Here is a 19758-nt window from a genome sequence, read left to right as displayed (position 1 = left end):
AACGCACTGAACCACTGGGAGCTCCAGGCACCGAGGGCAGCTCAGCTCCAGCTCTGAGTGCTCAGATTTCTCCCGCTGGCCCCGCCCCCTGGCAGGATCACCGCCAAGCAGAACTCGGCAAAGCTTCTCAGCCTGGCTTTCCAGCTCCCGGGGCCGCCCCTCTTTGTTGCGGCAGCCAATAGGGGCGCTCGGAACGTCGGCGGCTGCCGGGTAACAGGGTTACGTGTCAGAGAGTAACAATCATGGACCATGGGCTAAGGCGAAAGAGGCAGCCGCAGCAGCCCCAGCCTCCCGGAGGGTCCGTGGCGCAATGAATCCCGCTGCGACCAGGTGAGGCGGCGGGGGGGCGGACTCAGGGCAGGGGTGGAATGTCTGTTAAAGAGCGGCCGGCAGCAGCAGCAGCGGGGGAAGCAGCCAGGCAGCCCCCCGCTCCCTGCCCAGCCCTCTGCTGCTGGGGATCGCTTGCGAGCGGACCCGTCTGGAGCTGAGCCTGATATAAGACTGGTCGTGCTGCAGCCTGGGTCTCTGCTGCTGGCGGCTGGCACAGAATCACCCACCTCCGAGGAAAGAGGAGAGGGTGAGTGTGGAGTGCGGGGTCTCTGGGCTTCAGTTCGAGGGGGATTCTGTTGCGTTTGCATTTTGGACTCCGGCATTGTCTGAGATTGAACCGGGTGATGCAGACAGGGATCTAGCCAGAGTGACAGCCCTAGGCGCGATATGCCGAGGGATCTAGCCAGGTCCAGGTCACTTTGGGAACCCCAGGGGTAATACGGGGAGAGAGATCTAGGTAGATTGCTATTGTCACCCTTGTGTGACGCCTGCAGGAGTTTTACAGAGAGGTGTCTCTCCAGATTGCTATTTTCCTTTTGTCTGTCAGTCTTAGTTGATACGGAAAGGGATCTAGCCATGTTGTTATCCTCTCGTGTGCCAGCCTTAGGTGATGCAGTGAGCTGAATGCTTTGCATAAACTCTGCTCCTCTTCTTCTGCTAACATGCTTTCTCTTTCCCCCTCTTTCTCACCCTCTGCTGGTTTTAGATTCAGCCCACAAGAGAACAAACCCAGCAGCACTCACGCTGGCTAATTTTAGCTAATAACCACTCTGCCTAGTTGCTGTGGCAGCAAGTGAGAGATGGATAAGGCTTCCTTGTTGTGGCATTGAACTGTATACATACGTCCTACTTGGACTACTCTCGCAATTCAAACCCATCATGACAGGCTCTACTTCCAATGCCCACCACTGCCCCCATCCCAAGGGAGCCAAAGGGGGCCGGTCAAGGAGCACTCATGCACGGCCTGTCAGCACAGCCAACAACGGGGGCTCAGAAGAAGAAGACAAAGATGGAGGGGTGCTTTTCCTCGTCAATAAAAGTGGCTTCCCAATCGACGGGCAGACCTGGGAGAGGATGTGGGTGCATGTGGCAAAGGTGCACCCTGCAGGCAGAGAGATGGTGGAGACAATAAGGAATGCTGCATACCTGGCTAAAGTAAGTGGCTCTAGGCCTTGGCAGAACCCTGAGATCTCAAGAAACTTAGTACAGCAGTTGCTTTCCTCTGTCTCATGAAGTGTATGTGTACGTTATAGCTGTTATTTGCACTTAAGCTATAGTTAAAGATGCCTAAGTGTTTCCATTCTAAGCACCTGTTTTGCATCATGAATAATTTCTTGAAAACATCACCTATGGGTTTCTAGGCTTGATTTCTGCCAATATATGTATATGTTTGCAACTATTTGTTGACAGCTCTAATGCTGCACTGGCAATGCAAGTCTTCAATGCCGCAAAGGTTTTTTTGTTTTTAACAGTGAGATAACTATTGCATGTTAGTTATCTCAGTATAAAATCCTAATAGAGATAAAGCACCATATTCTATTATTTTTATTGCTTCAGCACCTAGTAGCCCCAGGCATGGACCCCATTCTTCCAGGTGGGGTACATAAACAGATCAAAAAGATGGTCCCTTCCCCAAAGAGTTAATACTTAGTTTGTAAGAAAAAAGACAACAGATGTACTTCCCCATCAGTTTGTCTGTATCCAAGGAAACAGATGATGTTGGTCAGTATGATAGGCTATGGTCTCTGCACATCAGCAGCCTAACTTGTCAAGTTTTTTTGGTAGGCATCACAGCAAAGGCGAGCTTTGAGGAAGGATTTGAAGGTGGATAATGAGGTGGCTTTGCAGATGTGTACAGGGAACGCCTCCCAAGTGTGGGGTTTAAATGGGACCCTCTAAGGGTTAACTTGGTGAAAACTCTGCTGGAAGGAACACCAGCTTCTGAAGCCTGTGGGCCTGACGGTATACCTGGGTGGAAATGGGAGAAAGCACAAAGGTGTTTATTTGAAAATTTAACAAGAGGGCAATGGTGACTGGCCTCATGGGCCCGGGTGGAAGTGGGAGGAGACCTTACAGTTCTGAATGACAGATAATAGGTAGGGTGGGGCTAGGTCGTGAAAGATTTTGAAAGGGAAGACAAATCGCTTATATTTAATGTGATAGACAAGAGGGAGCAAATGGAGGGATGCCAACAGATGGGTAATGTGACCAAAGCGATAGGCTAGAGAAATGATCTTTGCAGCAATGCTCTGAATGGATCTGAGTGGGACATTTGTGGAGGCCAGGGAAAAGGATGGTGTAGTAATCAAGATGCGAGATAACAAGAGCTTGGATGAGAGTTTTGCTGTGTGAAAAGACAAGAAAGGTCTTATTTTGCTGATGTTCTGCTGAAAGAATCTGCAAGATTTAGACGTGGACCTCTGTTTAGGTCCTCACATCCAGGCTGAGTTGCACTATAGAGTTTTCCGTGAGGTAGCTGGTAGGCAAGGTTGGTGCTATACCCTCCACCTGTGGTTGACCTTGCAGTAAAACTAAAATGCCTTGTCCCCACTAGGGTTTTAGCTAGTGCACTCTAGTTAATCCATGGTAAAAACACACTTTTTTTTTTTTTTAGCGGTCTAGACCAAACCTAATTTGAAAATTAGCAGGTTAACAACCCTCACTGAGAAGTGCCTTGGAGTGTTCCGGTGAATATTGGTTTTGATCTGGCAGTTAGGAGAGCATGAAAACCGCCCTTCGCGCATGGACCGTGCACTCGGAACACCCCTGACACTTGAAAAGCAACGTTCCGACGGAACCGCAGCTGCGCAGTGCGCAAAGGTACCATTCGCTCAGCTGCACAGTGGCCATGTTCCAGATTGAATGAGGAAGAGCTCTTAAGGGGTCCTGCCTCAGCCAAAGCAATCTTAAACCTTGACTTTACAACCGTGCTGTGGACTCTCCTGGCCTTTGAGTTCTTTATTTATGCTCTATCCCTGTCTTTTACCCTCTGTCTGTCTTCTCTGTTTAGAATGTGAGCTCATTAGGGCAGGGGCTGCCACGTACTCTGTGCAGTGCCTTGTATACCTGGCTAAAGTAAGTGGCTCTAGGCCTTGGCAGAACCCTGAGATCTCAAGAAACTTAGTACAGCAGTTGCTTTCCTCTGTCTCATGAAGTGTATGTGTGGGCTTGTACTGTGGGGCCCCCATTCTTGGTTGGTGCCTAAGCACTATAGTAATAAACAGGAATAATAATAATTGCACAAGCTTGACATTCTCTTAATAAAGAGGGTGAAATCCTGGCCCCATTGCGTTCAATAGCAAATTTCCCACAGACTTCAGTGGGGCCAGGATTTCACCTAGAATGTGTGTTTATGAGACTTTGGCAAAGTTTAGGTCGGGGACTGGACTTCACAGCTGGAGCCCATCTCTTCCCCCCCGCCCCTTATATCTCTACTGATTTATGAATGCAAGACTGAAAAACCCTTGGTGAGGAATAGATAGTTTGCATGTAGCTTTGCATTAACATATTAGTTTAATGAACGACTGAGCTGGGGGTAGGTGGACATAGGGCATGTAAGCCATGGTGAACAGTTTAACGTTTCTGCTGGCAACATTTCCTGCTGAGACTAGCAGGTTTGTTTTGCTCTTCACACTCTGGTTGTCTCTCTGCTACTGCATTAGTAATCATACTGTATTTAACTATCTGTCTACCCTCAGAGATTATGGCTTTGATTCTCTAGTGGTGAGATCTACACTAGTGCAGATCAGGAGTTTTTACTCCTGGGAAAGAAGATTGGGATGGGCAGGGGGGAATGGTTTGATAAATGTAGTATGTGTATGAACTTCAGATGGCTAGTTATATCCCTGTTCTTTGCCTAGGTTAGTAACTAGGAGCCCTGTGCTTCTCTCTGCTCTGTGACACAGAGGTGGGCAAATTCATGGAAGGAGAAGAAGAGAAAAGGCCCAGATCCATAAAGGGACTTAGGCACTGCAATGCCTAACTTTTAGGCACTGAGAAAATCACTCGAACAACTTTGGGATCCACAAAGCCTGAGTTCGGTGCCTAGGCTTCATGTAAAAGCCAATATGCTAGGTGGGAAGATGCCTGAGCTAGCCAATGAGAGATGCCAAGAAGTGGGGAGGGCTAAGCTCCACCCTTCTGACAGAGTTCAGCACGTAAGTCTGGGCTGCAGGGAGGTGCCCATCTCTGCTTATGATTCACAACTGGGAACTCCTCTCCCGGAGTCAGGTGGCTTAGGTGCCTAAGCCGTTTCTTACAAGAATGAGTTAGGCACTTGCCTAGTGCCACACAATGGACCATTGGGATGGGGAGGAGCAGGAGGATGACCATGACCTCTTCTATAACTTTTAGCCCAGTAGTTAGGGTATTCCCCCAGGATGTGGGAGACCCCCGTTCAGTTCTGCCTTCTACTTGATAAGAAGGGATTTGGACAAGGGCTCCCCGCCTCTCAGGAGGGGGTATCAATCATTGGACTGTGGAATATTGTGATGTGGGACTCTCTCTCTGTCTCTTCCGTAGAAGTTGAATAATTAGTTAGGCCAGAGACAGGGATTCTCACTCCTTAGCTGAGTGGTTAGGGCACTCACTTGAGAGGTCTGGGATCGCTATTCAAATGCCTTATCAGACAAAGAGGGAATTGAACCAGGGTCTCCCCTATCCCAGAGATGTTACCTAACCTTTGGGCTAAAGGGAGGCTGCCTCTTCCTGTCCCCAGGCATTTTGTATGGAGTTAGGTGTACTCAGTATGCCTACTGATTGGGCCCCACAGGCAAGATAAGAGGAGGAGTGCCTATCTTCCCCCAGTTTGTGGATCACTCTGGGACTTTGATGTAAGTAAGACTTGAAATGTAAGATGACTTGAAACACTTTATTTTTAATCTGGTTTGTGTGGGCAAAAGTGGTAGTGGTCTATAGACTGTAAGACACGCACACTTTTTCCGTTCAGAATGTAGAGGGCTAGACACGGTGTGTAGGCCTTCCTGCTTAAAGCAAGGCAGAAGTGCACATGCCCAGATGCAGAAATATAGGTGCTCAGGGAACTTCTGCAACAAAAATGTAGGGTGCTGTGTGAGTTTAAGGCACCTACAGGGTTCGGCAGCCGCTGAGTGGGGTTTTTTGTGGATTGTAGTGATGCCTAAATCTGGATTTAAGTTCCTCTGTGGATCTTGGCTTAAGTTTCCAGCTTTTTTCCCCTTTCCTTGAGCTTGCAGGAGCCCCTCTGTCTGAGCACTGCACCGCTGTGGCACTGCATGTGGCAACCAGGAGCAGTCACTCCCCAGGATTCTTCCCCTCGGGCTCAAACACCAGAGTTATCCTCCAGAAAGTCAGCAGTCCTGATCACCACATCACCTCCCCTGCTTGGAGGCCGTAGAGCTCAGGTGCAGCGTGGAGAACCCATAGCAGCCCATCCCAAAGAATCCACTCGTCTGGAACATCCCTTCCCCATGGGGCCTCAGGTTCTCTTGGAGTTTGAAGGCCCACACTCTGCTCTCTTTAAGGCTGTAAAGCCCTGCCCCCGGTAGGAGCATGGAGCAGAAATCCTACAAGACGAACTGGCTGAATCAAGCGGAGTTCTTGAATTCTCTTCCCTACTCCTGGGAGGGCTTTACTGCAAGGGCGTGTGGAGTTGGGCCTAGCAAAGTAACTCATATGGAAGTTGGAAAGATAAGTGACTGTCACCTGAGCGTCCCTTCCCTGGGGAGGTGTTTCTCAAATGACAGTTAAGATCCACGTGAAGTGGGAAGGTTTGACTTCAGCGTGTCATGCTTCCTCTGAAGTGTTAGGTATGTCCTGGGCAGAGGTCAATGATACTGCATGTGGGCCATTGGTCTATGCTGTTACGGCAGTTCCTGGGTCCTATAGGAAGTAGCCAGGATGAGATGCTGTTAGATGAAGGGTCCAGCTGCACCTGGTGGAATGAAGCACTTGTCATGCCTTCATTAATGACATGGAAATGGATCAAGCTGTCTAAACCAATGGCCAAAGTGTTTCCAACACAGACTGAGAGGGGATGGCAGGAGGAGCTGACAATCACAATGTGTTGACAATCACAGTCAGCAGCAGTTGGGTTCCTAGTGTAGTCCCTGCTGCTTATTTCTTTGATTTTCCTCTCCCCCGTTAAAATAATAGCATGGACCAGGTCTTGTCCTGGAATGTGATCTACTCCTGCTTAGGAGTGCAATATTGTAAACTATGGTACTAATGATAACATCATAGCTGCTTGGCTGCTGACACTTTACTATGCTACTCACAGGCTCATGGAGTTTTTCTTTGCATTATGTTTTGTGCCATCTTTTAGCTGAGCCATAGGCAATTTGTGTTAGGAAGAGATTGGATTTGGGATCTTGTGTTAATACATCAGGTACTGGTGTCTTTTCTAGCAGGTTCTGCTCTTTGTGTATCTGGCAACACTTTTCCTGGTGATAGTCTTTAGATTTAGACTCTGTTGTGGACCCTTTAGCTGACTTGAAACACTTTATTTTTAATCTGGTTTGTGTGGGCAATGGTGGTGGTATATAGACTGTAAGACACGCACACTTTTTCCGTTCAGAGTGTAGAGGGCTAGACAAGGTGTGTAGGCCTTCCTGTATCTGTAGATTTCCTCTTGAGTGGAAAGGACTGAAAGGTCAGAGTTTCTTTGACGACTTCACTGTTGACCAGCATCTCTAGTTGCAATTCGAAGATAGCAAAGCACATACTGGACTTGATTCTCTCCCCTTGCTTTCCAGTCCCAAAGGGTTTGCTGCATCATACGACTTACGCTTGGAATGTCTGTGATTGATGAAGCAACTGGGGAACGATCTACTTGCAGCAGAAACATTCCAAGTATACCAGCACGCGGAAGGCCACCTGATATAGCTGAATGCTGGGTAGCACTGGTGGTGCATTTCAGTATCTTCAGAGTTGAATCCCCATTCCATGTTATGTACACGCGAGCCTTGTAATAGTGTAGAGATAACACTTGATACCTGTCAAACTAGACAGCTGGATAGTTTCATGTGTTCTTTTCCTGAAAGGTCAGGCTACTACTTCCTGATCAATGGGAGAATTACCATCTCCTAGTGCTTCATTCTCCTTCCTCTATGGTGCAACAGGAGACCTTCAGGCACCTTTAAGGGGAGATGGGCCCAGTCGCACCTGTGACTAGTTAGCTGCCTCCCAGTTGATGCCAGGGGACAAATGATTGCCTGAACGCACCTGGTCCTTATAGAGGCCCACAAATGATCAGTTGGGCTGGTGAACTACAAGGAGTAGAAAATGGAGCCCTGGCTCTTGGATGGGTCCTAGGTAAATGGACTGGGGAAGAAAAGCATTGTAGTGCATAGAAAGGTTCCTATAGAAATCCCTGGGTCAGGGCACTGGCTGAGAGAGGTGAGAGAAAAGTCCCTGGGACTGTAGCCCGGGTAGGGCAGAAGAACTTCTTTATTTTGATATTTTGCCTAAGTATCTGGTTAACCAATAACTTGTGCCCGGAGGCCAGGGCCGGAAGTAGTCACTGGTGTAGCACTGATCTTTCTCAAGCTGGTAAGAGAGTCCACTAGCTTACACCTTCCTTCTAAAAAGTGAATCTTAGTCTCTTTTATATTTTCAGTAACTAAAAGCTGAACCTGATTTCTATTTACATAGCTACTTGCGTGAATTTGATGAGTTCAGTTTGGATTCTGAATCATTTTAATTCCCAGTGATGGGCGATGACTTTTCCTCCCTTTCCAGACCGTTGCATTTGACTGAGCTAATCACCTTAGCATTAGACTCAGAACTTCTTAGTGTGGAGCAGTAAGCAGCTCCTGAGTTTGTCTGTTGGGCTGCTGTTAGTGGGACAGATGTAAGTTACAGAAACACAAGGCTGATTTTTCTCCCTCTACCTCCCAACGCCAGATTCTCTGGAAATGAAGATCTCTCTCTCTCTCAAACCCGATGGAGTGGCCAGTTTGGAAATGCCAGCATCTTCAGGATTGTCCCCGTTCCCACCCTGCCCCCATCTTCAGTTTGTTATCAGCGCCTAGTACATTGTTCTGGTCCTTTAGCTAGTGCCAACTATAGAGCCTTTGCTATAGTGTCAGCTAGCCTCTGCTCTCGAAGCGTCTTGCAAACGCTAATGAGTGAAGCCTACCTACAGTCACTCTGATGGCTCCACTCTGCTGAGTAATAATGGGAGTACTTACGGAGGGAGGGCACAGAATCAGGTGCTGGGGTCAGTAAGTATTACATAGGGGAGACTGAGGTGCAGAGGCATTAAGTGACTTGCACAAGGTCATGTAGGAAGCCTGTGGCGGGGCTATCAATAGAATCCATATTGCTTGAAACCCAGTCCTGTGAAAAGTACTAGCCTCAAGACAATCCCTCCTCTCTGTGTGGGCTTTAATACAGACTTTGGACCTGACTTTGGTCTCACCCATATCTTATACTGGGGTGGCTCCCTTGTCTTCAGTGGAATTATTCTTGAATAGCATTGGTATGAGATCAGAATCTGCCCCTTTGTTGTATGTCTCTGTTAATCTGTCACTCACTTTATAATTTATGAATGGCTGGGTTCATGTTTCCTTCCACTCTGTGCTCCTTCAGCTGTTCAGTTATCCCATTACAAACTCTTGCAGATGTCTTGCATCTGTTGGGACATGTGGCTATGACTGGAGTACTCTGTTTTTGATGGCATAGTATTGACACAGAGCCACGCTTCTCTTTTAAATGGGAGGCTAAAACTTTGCTGCATTAGCATTTCATGCATTGTTTGTATGGAATGAGCAGGTAGAATTGTGGGAGGACTGAACTTAGCACCTTTGTCTGGAGTAGTTGCCAACTCTAGGTGTAAATTGAATGGAAAAATGCAAGTTGGAGGCATGGAACTTACCCCTAGTTGCTTAGCCTAGTTGTAAATGTGCTAAAACAGAGGCTCTCAAACTTTAGCAACCCGAGGACCCCCATTTTGATGTAAAAATTTTCGTGGACCCCCAAGCGCCCCGCTCAGCCCCAAACCCTGCCCCCATGCCACCCCTTCCGCCAAGGCCCCACCCCTGCCCCACTTCTTCCTGCCCCCGCTCCACCCCTGCCCCTTCTCTTCCACCCTTTCTGCCCCCTTGCCTGAGTGCATCCCATCCCTGCTCCTCTCCCTCCCTCCCAACACCTCCGTCACGCCAGGGAACCAAGAGTACTCCAGGGGGTCCGCCGGCCCCACTGATCAACTCCTCCCCCTCCCTCCCTCAACTCCTCCCCTCCCTCCCAACTCCTCCTGCACATTGCTGAACAGCTGTTCCCTAGCTTGCAGGAAGCACTGGGAGGGAGGGGAAGGAGCTGATCAGCGGGGCCGGCGGATCCCCTGGAGTACCCTTGCGGACCCCAGTCTCAGAAATGGTGTGCTAAAAGATGTTAATTTATAATGATCTTATCCAGCTAGTGTTACTCAAGGTATAAAACAATAAAGCGCATTGAGATTTTTAGCTTTTGGAGTTCTTTGTTTATAAGACAGTCCTCAGATATAAATTTCAGAAGTTCACTTGGATTCCATGGACCAAATTCATCCCTAGCATAACTGTAATGATCCATGGAGTTATTCCAAAGACTAATTTGGCCCTATGTATTTAACTCAAAGTCTCTGTCTCTGAGTAAGTACACAGATGATGTGAACTACACTATAGAGAATATAATTGTATTATTATTATTTGGAGGAAGGTTTCCTCAGGCTATTTCTGCTTGTGATGCACTCCCCTATAGGTGATGTTCTGCAGGGAGTAGTGAGTAGCTGTCCACCAAGAGTCAGTGCCTCTGAAGCCAAACGGTACGTGTTCCCTTGGTATTCGAATGAGAGCGGCAAAGGGTGCTTCAGAAAGTAGGGTCCCTGTCACTTCGCTTCCTGCATGTGGCAAGGAGAAGAGAGACTCTCAGTGGGGACAGCACAGGAGAAAGAGACTAATGGGTTTCTGAAACTAAAATTTCCTGAGGAGACACAGGACCTTTGGTCTGACAGCTCTGTCAAGATATGTTAATAGTAAATGGTGCAACAGTACTAACCTGGGGTGACATCCTGGCTCTATCTATGGTACTTATATGCCCCCCCACCCCAATTGCCTTAGTATCTGAGCACTCCACAATCTTTACTGTGTTTATCCTCACAACGCCCCTGTGAGGTAGGGAAGTGCTGTTGTCCTGTTTTACACACGGGGAACAGAGGCCCAGTGATTTGTCTGTACCCAGGTCTCCCAAGGCCTAGGCTAGTGCCACAGCCACAAGACCACCCTTCCTCCCTATTCTGCTCTATGGAAATCATGAGCAAAACTTCATCAGAGCTAGGTTTTAACCTCTGGTATTTATTTAAGACACTGGCTTTTGTAATTGCTTGCATATTGCAAATAGAATAACACCTGCCCACGCAGTGTTGATAATTTTCAGCATTCGAGCTCTCTACTGTCATTTAAACTTGCTAAGCAAACTCCTGGCTGTTTGATGCTTATACTAAAAATTTACTTAAATATGTGTTATCTGCTGGCTAGCTTTTAGATCCATTCTTTTCGTCAAACACAGAACCTATTCACCACTTCCTTTCCCTATCCCCCGACTGCTGGAATTAGAACTAACAAGGTTTTCAGTGCAATTACCTGTACCCCTCTGTAGATATTCAGGTAATCTGATCTACATGGAGAACTTGTCCTTCTAACAACTAGATGTGTCTGGCACAGTGTCTTTCCTGATCAGCATCTTGACTCTGTGCTGGATTGCCCAGCTCAGGACTCTGGAACTATATCAGCCTCAGCAAGTGCCTAATCCTGGGAGGGGCTGAGCACCTGCTGTTTCCATTGACTTCAGTGGTAGTGGGGGTGTGGTCTCTGGGGTGGGGCCGAGGATGAAGGGTTTGGGGTGAAGAAGGGGGCTCGGGAAGCTCTCAGAAGTGGTAACATGTCCCTCTGGCCCCGAGTCACAGAGGCGGCCGGGGGGACTCTGTGTGCTGCCCCTGTCCGCAGGGTTCCCGGCCAAAGGGAGCTGCGGAGCTGGTGCTTGGCGTGAGGGCAGCGCACAGAGTCTCGATGGTGGCCCCTGTGCCTCGGAGCCACAGGGACATGCTGGCTGCTCCCAGAAGCTGCACGGAGCCGGGGCAGGCAGAGAGCCAGGGCAGGCAAGAAGCTTGCCTTGGCATTGCTGCGCCACTGGCTGGACTTTTAATGGCCCAGTCAGCGGTGCTGACCGGAGCCACCAGGGTCCCTTTTCGACTGGGCGTTCCAGTCGAAAACTGGACGCCTGGCAACCCTACCCCTTTTTCCCGCCCCATCCTCCAACATGCCCCTTCCTTCTCTTTCTGCTGGAATAGGAGGGTGACTCATAAAGCTGCTTCTACCACTCTTCTGGTAGTGGAGAAGGTGAATTCTCGGCAGGGTTTGCCCTAAGAGACTGGAGAGGCTGGCCCACAGATTTCTCTTGCGTTATATTGGTTTTCAGACCTACATGGGAAATATTTGTCTCAGTGTTACCTGTCCAGGGCATCCATGTGTCTCTTGTTTGCTCTAGTTAACAGTCTTTCCCTGGCAGTTTTGCGGAGCTGAGAAGAAAGTTGAAGAGTGGCCTGTCTGGAGTTAAGCTATTTAACTTCTACTAATCTGTTTTGCTTCCAGGCTTTATTGTAAGAGGCTTTCAGCCCGAGGTGCCTGCTTTGCTTGGCGTATCACAAACAACAAATGTTACCCTTGAATGTGTGAACTGAATTCTGTCACAGCATGAAGGGCCAAATCCAGGTCTGAGCAGCCTGGGTGCATTGGGAGGAAGAGGTTGAGAGGGCTCAGGAAGCTGTAACAGGTGGCTTGTGCTTTGGGAGCAGAAGTGGGGGAGGCCAACCAGCACTGCCGTCAGCACTAGTAGCCTCAGAGATGTGTGTCTTGGTGAGGAGCCGGTCTTACTGGATGGTGCCTGTGGAGCTATTTGCAAAGAAGCGCTTGCTGCCCAGTGCCCTGGAGTCATTCCCCATAGGCATAGTGCCTCTGCAGCCACCTTCCCCCCCACACACACACCTCCCCCGTGGGACTGCCTGTAGGTTCCCTGTCTGTCTGAGCACACAGAGAGTTGGGTTTGAAAGTATTATTGCATGGCTTGAGCTGTAAGCGCTTGGAAATTCAGTGTGGGCTGGAGCATGGAGAGCTCCGCAGAAAACAAACTTCTGTTTTCCCCTTGCTGCCCAGTCCTACAGGGTGCTGAGCACCGCCTGTGAAATGCTGAACCTCCTCAGCAACCACTGAAGTCAGGGAAAGTTGAAGGTGCTCAGTGTCTTGCAGGATTAGGTCCTTGGTTGCTACCTTGGGGGGAAATTGTCTGCTGTGTGGTTCTGAGACACAGCGGAGTTCCTTGCCTGGCCTTCCTGGGTTCCAGGCAGACCCATCCTTCATGCTTTAACATAATTGATAGTGGAATGGTTTCAAGCATAACAATCCTGCAAATCTGACCTTTCCTGAGCCATTTAGTGTCTGTCTGTGAGGGCCTGTATGTGCCTCACATGCTTGAAAAAAGATAAAAATCATTTTAAACTGCATTCTCTGACTTCACATACATACAAAACTTCACTATCGAGTTGTTCCTAATGGGACACTGTGAGATTATTCATAGCGTGGTAGCATCCAAGCGCCCCAATCAGGATTGGGGTCTCTGTTAGGTGCTGTACAAACATAAAGGGTTGGAGTGCTTGGCGTTGGCCTGAGTCGGCTTCTCTGGAAGTCAATGGGAGTTTTCACATTGGGAGCAGAGTACAGCTAACATGGAGTGCTTTTGAATAGCCCACCCAAAATGAGAGTGTGTCTGTGTAACGTAAAAAGAAAGGGGCGATTTTACTCTTATGTTTACAACCGCATAAATGACTAAACCTGAAATTATTTGAAACAATCCATGTTATTTTTCACCATTTTTACTGTGTGCAGTTCCTGCATTTTGGGCACATTCTGGTCTGTGTGCAGCAGCCCAGTGTCCCAATGGTTGTGTTGCAAGAAGTAAAGGGGAATATTTTGCAGGCAGACACAAAACATTTCTTTGTTTAACTATTTATTTATTTAGGGGGTTTTAACAGGTTTACAAATCCTTGCCATGTAAATATCAGAGACAAAATAATGATCATTATAACAGTGAGCTTTTGTTAAGTGAGACCTTATAGATTGATTGATCACTTTATTTAACATAGCGTTGCCATAATAGTGAATGAGTCTCTTTACACTACCCACATTGATGTTGAAAAATATTTTTCTCCTCATAAAGCTATTTTAAAAAATCCTTAACATACATGAATTTTCCATACAAGTATTAACAAATCTGATTTATAACCTGTGTTTGTTACCATTAAAAGACACATTTGTGTTTAGTCAATGTCTTATTGTTTGGTGGTTTATTTATTTATTTTTTTTAATTTTTTTTTGGTTCAAACTCCAAAAATGGTAACCATACATTATAAATGTCTTGATCCTAGGCTGTCGTATTTTCTATTGAAAGGATTTCCCATACTTTATTTCTCCATGTCACTGATGTTGGAGGATCCGTGTGTATGTGTGTGTTTTTATTTTATTTTTTTCTTTGAAAAAGGACTGATCACCCATCTGGCTGCCAGTAGCAATTGTCTAAAATGTATAGTTTGGGTCTAACCTGTCTGAGTCTTCTAAACACCTTGGGTGAAAGGACCTATTGAAACTGGTAGGAGTTTTGCTATTGGCATGAACAATGTGAAGATTTCACCCACTTTTTCTGAACATTGCTTTCCTGACACCCAACCCATGGATGTGTGAATTGCTCAATCTGTGTGAATACAATTATTAAAAATTCACATTGTCTACTTGAGATTAGGTTTATAATGATTGCAGTTGTTACTTGTTCAGTTCAGCATTCAAACTAGTTTAAAATGATAAACTGGAGTTCAAATGTATTAGGCAATCGGAATTGGGTACAGCTGCAGTATAGTAGTTTACTGAAGGGATTTGCAGGAAATGTTCAGGAATTTGGGAAACAATCGGAAACTATTCTACCATCACAAGGTATGGGGAGGTAATTCTTAAGGCCAATTCTGCCTTCAAATACGTGGGTGCAGTTCCCAAAGGGCTCCAATCCATTTACTCCTCAGTTTTTTCTCCCATGGAATTGTATCATGTATCTGATGGTAGAATTGGGCCCTAAGACCTATATATTCAAAACCTGTGGTGATTTTGGGTGCCCACCCTGTGATACTTTAAAGGAACCCTTTTTTCCCCCGGAAGTGCTGGTTGCCCACTCTCTGAAAACCAGGCACCTTTAAGGTGTCTCAAGCAGGCACCCAAAAATGGACTCCCCAGAATTGCTAGACACTTTTGAAAAGTTTGGCCTAGTATTTTAAATAAACAGCTCCTCCTGAACTTGGTTCCCTAGTACAAGTGCTTTATGCTTAACAAATTGGAATGTCTGTAATGCAGGGATACTGGTGTCTGGCTACTGCCTTCTGCAGTGCTTTGTGAAGTTACAGCTTTTTAAAATTTGTTTATTTCTTGTGTCATGTTAATTCATTAATCACCCGCACAAAAGGATGAAGAATGCTAGGTAAAATAATGAGCCCTATAATGCTGGCACAGAAACAGCTTTAGTGAATATCCTGGGGAGGTTCTAGACTGGCAGTGAGGGGCAGAGACTGAGGTGCGTCTCCTCAAGGCAGTGATACAACATTCTTTGTTTGATTTGGTGAAATTGGCTTTAAGTGGGCATGGAGCTAGAACTGACCTTGAAGATGGTCCTGTCCGAAAAGGCTTGAACCGGTGAATGGCTGAGTCCTTCTTGTGAGCCACTGCATGTCCCAAAGTCCCACTGAAAACTAACTGGGTTGAGAATAATTGGCACCTCAAAGGTTATTGTAAACTAGTGAGCTCTCTGACCAGCCTGCTGACCAAAGAACACTCTCCAGCCACAGGGTGCCAGTCCCTTTCTTCATGGCTTCAGTTATTTCTTCAAAATAAAAACTAGTTAACATAATCTGAACATATCAATTTTGCCCTTTAACCCAACCCAGCGCTTACAGGATTGCACTGCACAGGCTGTCTGCCTGAGATTCTCTCATGAACTGGAGGGCAGATTTTTAAAGGTATTTAGGTGCCTAGTGGAATTTACAAAAAGCTCCTAACTCCCATTGACTTCCAAAATCTGGCCCCAACTGATCTTCAAGCTGTCACCTGAGCCCTAGCCCCACAGCCGCAGCAAGGAGGCAGCTAATTAGTCACAGGTGAGGGCAGCCCCCTCTCCGCCTCCCATGACCATTATGATGTGGCAGGACAGTATGGCAAAAGCTGAGCCGGGGTGGCCTGATGAATCCTTGAGCTTTGGCCCTGCCAGCGGACTTAGGGTCCAGTGCTGCACTCCGTTAATGAGCCCTGACCACCAGCAGATGGGAAAATGTGTATTGTCAAAGTTGCTCTTTGTCTCTGTTCAGCTCTCTCTCTCTCAAGATGGATAAAACCAGAGATTAAAATTGAAGTTAATACTCTGAAGAGTCTGGAACAAATCCAGCACTGGAATTCCATTAATCTGAGCAAAATTGGTTTTTCTAGTTTTAAAATGCAAACGCTGTTGGTTTCTGTGCCAGGATCTCTCAGTCTAGGATGATATTTAAAGGCTGCCCCTTCCTCATGCCAGTGGTCCCACCAGAGTAGATGCAGGGTAACTCCAATGAACGGATAGTTCACATTGTTGTAACTGAGCTCAGAATCTGCACTATTTGCATGGGGCTGATTGCTTTCATATGGGGTTTGCACTATCGGGCCCTTAAATCTGAATTGTATCCCTTTAAGCGCCTGCCTTGAGAGCCAAATTGTTCTAGCTGTTGTCCTGGAAGCAATAACCTATGTCATCTTTTTATCCTTCTTTGTTTTCAGCCTTCAGTGCCACCAGTGCCAAACTACAGGCTCTCCATGTCTATCCCAGAATGGCTTCAAGCAATACAGAATTACATGAAGATGCTGCAGTATCCTTCTTGAGTTGGGCAGCAGAGTCATTACACTCTGCACTGAACCCACGGGGTAACTTACTGAAACACGAGGCTGCCGCAAAGGCAGAGGATAATTCAGGAGGGCAAAAACTCCCACTCTGCCAGCTTTGTGAGGGACCAAAGCGTTGAGCTCCTCATTCTGGTCTTCAGGGCCACACAATTAGCCCTAAGTGACACTGAGCAGAATTTAACTGAAGTGCCAACTCTCTAGATGAATAGGAATGTTCTGAAGAACCTCATAAGCCAATTTCAAAATGATCAACATTCACGGTGCCTGGAGAAATATATTCCAGCCTCTCCTGATAGCTCACTTTCAGTTGGCATTGCCAGTGTCCACCCCTTTCCTAACCTAGCTGCAGCCTGTGATTACAGTGTTTTCCCCTCCAGGCTGAATCCGACCCTCACCTTCTCAGCCACAGCTCATGCTTTTCGCTGAGGGAGGGATTCGGCTGCCCCCGGGCCAGGAGGTGGGCTGCACTTGCTCAGCTACCTGGGGGTGGACTCCAGAGGGGCATGCAAGAGGCCTTCTTCTCCCCTCAACTTGAGCCTCTGCTCAAGCAAAACACACAGATGGAGTCCCCTGCTGCATTAGTGCTTGGGGACTTTTGCTGCTGCTCTCCCCACCCTGAAGCAAAGTGCAGGAACGGCAATAGAGACCTGGTCCTGACCTCTCCAAACCAACCCCCCTAATGAGGCCTGCACGTTTGTGAGCGTGCCCTAGAGTAGTGCTTGATGCTTAGGGGAGGGCCACGTCTCAGTTTCTTGCCTTTTGTGGATTTAATCAGAACCTGACATGCATTTCTTCCCCTTCTCTCCCCACCGCGGAACATTGATTGTGTTTCCACAGCACATAGGCAGCATGATGGAATGAGCAGTCACTGGCCAGAATATTTACTCCTGGGGGAATTCTGTACCACTGCGCATGCACAGAATTTGTCCCCCGCAGATTCCTTTGCTTCCTCACAGAAAATTAACTTTCTGACAGGAAGCAAAGGGAAGCCACAAGAGCGGTCATGCGACCCTTCCCAGCAGTATGTTTTGGGTGCTCAAGGCAGCCAGCAGAGAGGTAAATCACTGTGGGGCAGGGGGCGGGACTGGAGAAGACCCGGCTGGTGGCTCCTAACCTGCGCCAGGCTCAGCTGTTAGTCCTGGATAGGCAAGGGAGGACGGGACTCCCTGTCCCCCTGCACGGCATCTGGGGCCATGTCAGACCCATCCCCAGATATCTGCCCCAGCTGTAGGGAGCTCTGCAAACTGCTCCCACCCCTCTGTGCTTCCTGCACTCATCGCTCCTCAGCTGCAAGGGGAGAGATCCTGGTACAGGGAGCTGCTCCCCCATCTGCCCAACCTCCGTGCATCCAGACCCCCTCATACTAGACCCTCCCGCCGAGCCTCATGCCCCCACATCTAGAACCCCCCCCCCATGAGCCCCACTCCCCCTGCACTTAGACCACCTCGACGAGCCACCCACACCCAGATTGCCACCCTACCAAACCCCAACCAGCTGCACTTGGATCCCCACCCCAGAACCTCACTCCCCCAGCATCTGGACCTCCCACACAGAGCCCTTTCAACCCACATCTGGATGCCCCCACACTAAGCCCTCCACACTTGGATCCTGCATTGCTGAGCCTGCCTTCCCACACCTGCTGCACCTGGCATGGAGGGGTAGGGCCTTTGGGTGTTTCTGGGGTAGGTCCAGTCCTTGCGCTGTGTTAGGATTGGGTGCAGCCTCACCGCTGAGTCCATATCCTGGTGGGAGGGCTGGGGGGGGCTTCACAGTCGTCTCCCATCTCTGTGCAGCCAGTGGCCTGTGCTCCCCAATGAGCCTCCACATTTATTTGACAAATAAAATGTGCAGAATTTTAAAATATTGTGCGCAGAATTTTTAATTTTTTGGTGCAGAATGCCCTCAGGAGTCAATATTGAATTAGCTTCTTTCATCTTGCTCCATTTGCCAGTTATTTCTCTCCTCTTGTAACTTTTTGATCTTTATTTGGCAGAAAGGCAGTGGAGGTAGAAACAAAGGTGCATGAGGGGCTGGTGAGCATTTGGAGGAAAAACAGACAGTTGGAAGAGTATCTAAAAATAGCAGGAGGTTTGGTAGGCCAGACAGAGCAGCAATAAAGATCAAAGCACCAGCAGAAGATACAGCAGCAGCTGAACCCGAGAGGGAGAGGCATGGCTAACCTGTTGTTTAGAGAACACGTATATTGGGCTAGGTTTGGACATGGAATTTCTTTACTTGTTGGTGCATGATTGCTACTCAGACACAGTGAGCTCTGCTAATGCGCATTAAAGGGCGGAACGGCATGATGCAGACAGGAGGCTCTGTCACACTATGAAATGCATATGTGGGATTTTTAATTTTTCAAAAGTAGACACCACTCTACTTGGTAGGTGCTAGAGATGGCCTTGAGAACTCAAAGTTTGGATCCAGATCGAAACAGGCTTCAAAGTCTGCTGGGTTTCAAATGCAGGGTTTTGGTTTCTCACTGAAGGCTATCATGCCACTCTGTTTTACTCAGAATGCTCTGAGTAAGGGCAACACACCTCAGAGCTCAGGCTCTGTTTTGTCTGTAGGGCCTGATTTTCATCAGTGCTCCGCATCCACAACTTCAGCTGAAGTCAGTGGGAGCTGCGGGTGCTCAGTTGTTCTGAAAATTCACACCACTGGTGCTGAGAGTCAGGGCTACGTTCAGTTAAATGGTCATGACATTTTGTTTTTCCACTAGTGCGATGTGTGCTTGTGGCTCATTCCCCACCGCATATTGTTAACAGATGTTCTCATTGTCTTGCTGTCACAGAGAAGGACTTACATCTGTTTATATGTGGAAATTATCAGCCACATGTTGCCTATAGGGAAACCTACATGAATAGCATGATTCTTTTTGCATGAAGGGCCGCGGTTATGAGCATTCTTAAACAATGAATGAGGTAGACTGTTGATAGATTTATAAACTGTATTTCTCTTTTCCATTGTGATTCTTCCCATTATGATTCTTTCCTCCCCCCCATACTAACAGGAGAAGGGTCTGAGCTGGCCAGAAAATTAATAATTATTTCTTGAAGCATTTGATATTTGGATCAGATTTAACAACTTCTTTCACTTGCATTTCTTCACAGTTGAGAAAATAGAATTAAGTTTTATTTCACATATACAGGATTTAATTTCTGCCATGAGAGTCGGTGGCTTTTTAGTACCTGCTTTATGCTTCCAGCGGAAATTACAATTTGAGAGTGAAAAGAGACTTTCCATCACCTTGGTGAGCTTTGTTGTTTTGTTATCTGACTCTTTCTTAAAGTTACTTTACTTTAAACGACAAAATCCAGATACAATCACACAGGAACTCAGTTCTTTGAAATTAGGAAAACAAGACCTCTAAGTGGGTAAGTGGCATCTGCCTGCCTGCAGATTGGTTTGGTTCTCTTACATTCCTGAGGCTCTGAGATAGTCTAATTCTTTT

General features: G+C 47.4%; 1 protein-coding gene across 3 annotated transcripts in view; it reads left to right on the top strand.

Annotated features, from left to right (window-relative positions):
- Positions 1–200: 200 nt before the first annotated feature.
- The window catches only part of VASH2 (vasohibin 2), a 71097-nt gene continuing 51539 nt past the window's right edge, over positions 201–19758 (top strand). The window contains exons 1-4 of one of the 3 annotated variants that reach the window (XM_084624454.1): positions 204–330; positions 1037–1485; positions 16179–16267; positions 19625–19681. In XM_084624454.1, the coding sequence (XP_084480580.1) occupies positions 1210–1485; positions 16179–16267; positions 19625–19681 (422 nt within the window). In that variant the 5' untranslated portion in view covers positions 204–330; positions 1037–1209. Of the gene's footprint in view, positions 331–357; positions 578–1036; positions 1486–16178; positions 16268–19624; positions 19682–19758 lie in introns of those variants that run through there. The other 2 variants (XM_084624453.1, XM_084624455.1) reach the window with 2 other exon arrangements.

This window comes from Lepidochelys olivacea (assembly GCF_965140295.1).
Source record: "Lepidochelys olivacea isolate rLepOli2 genome assembly, chromosome: 3".
NCBI lineage: Eukaryota > Metazoa > Chordata > Testudines > Cheloniidae > Lepidochelys > Lepidochelys olivacea.
The sequence above is the reverse complement of the archived record's forward strand: the minus strand, read 5'-3'. Positions and strand labels throughout refer to the sequence as shown.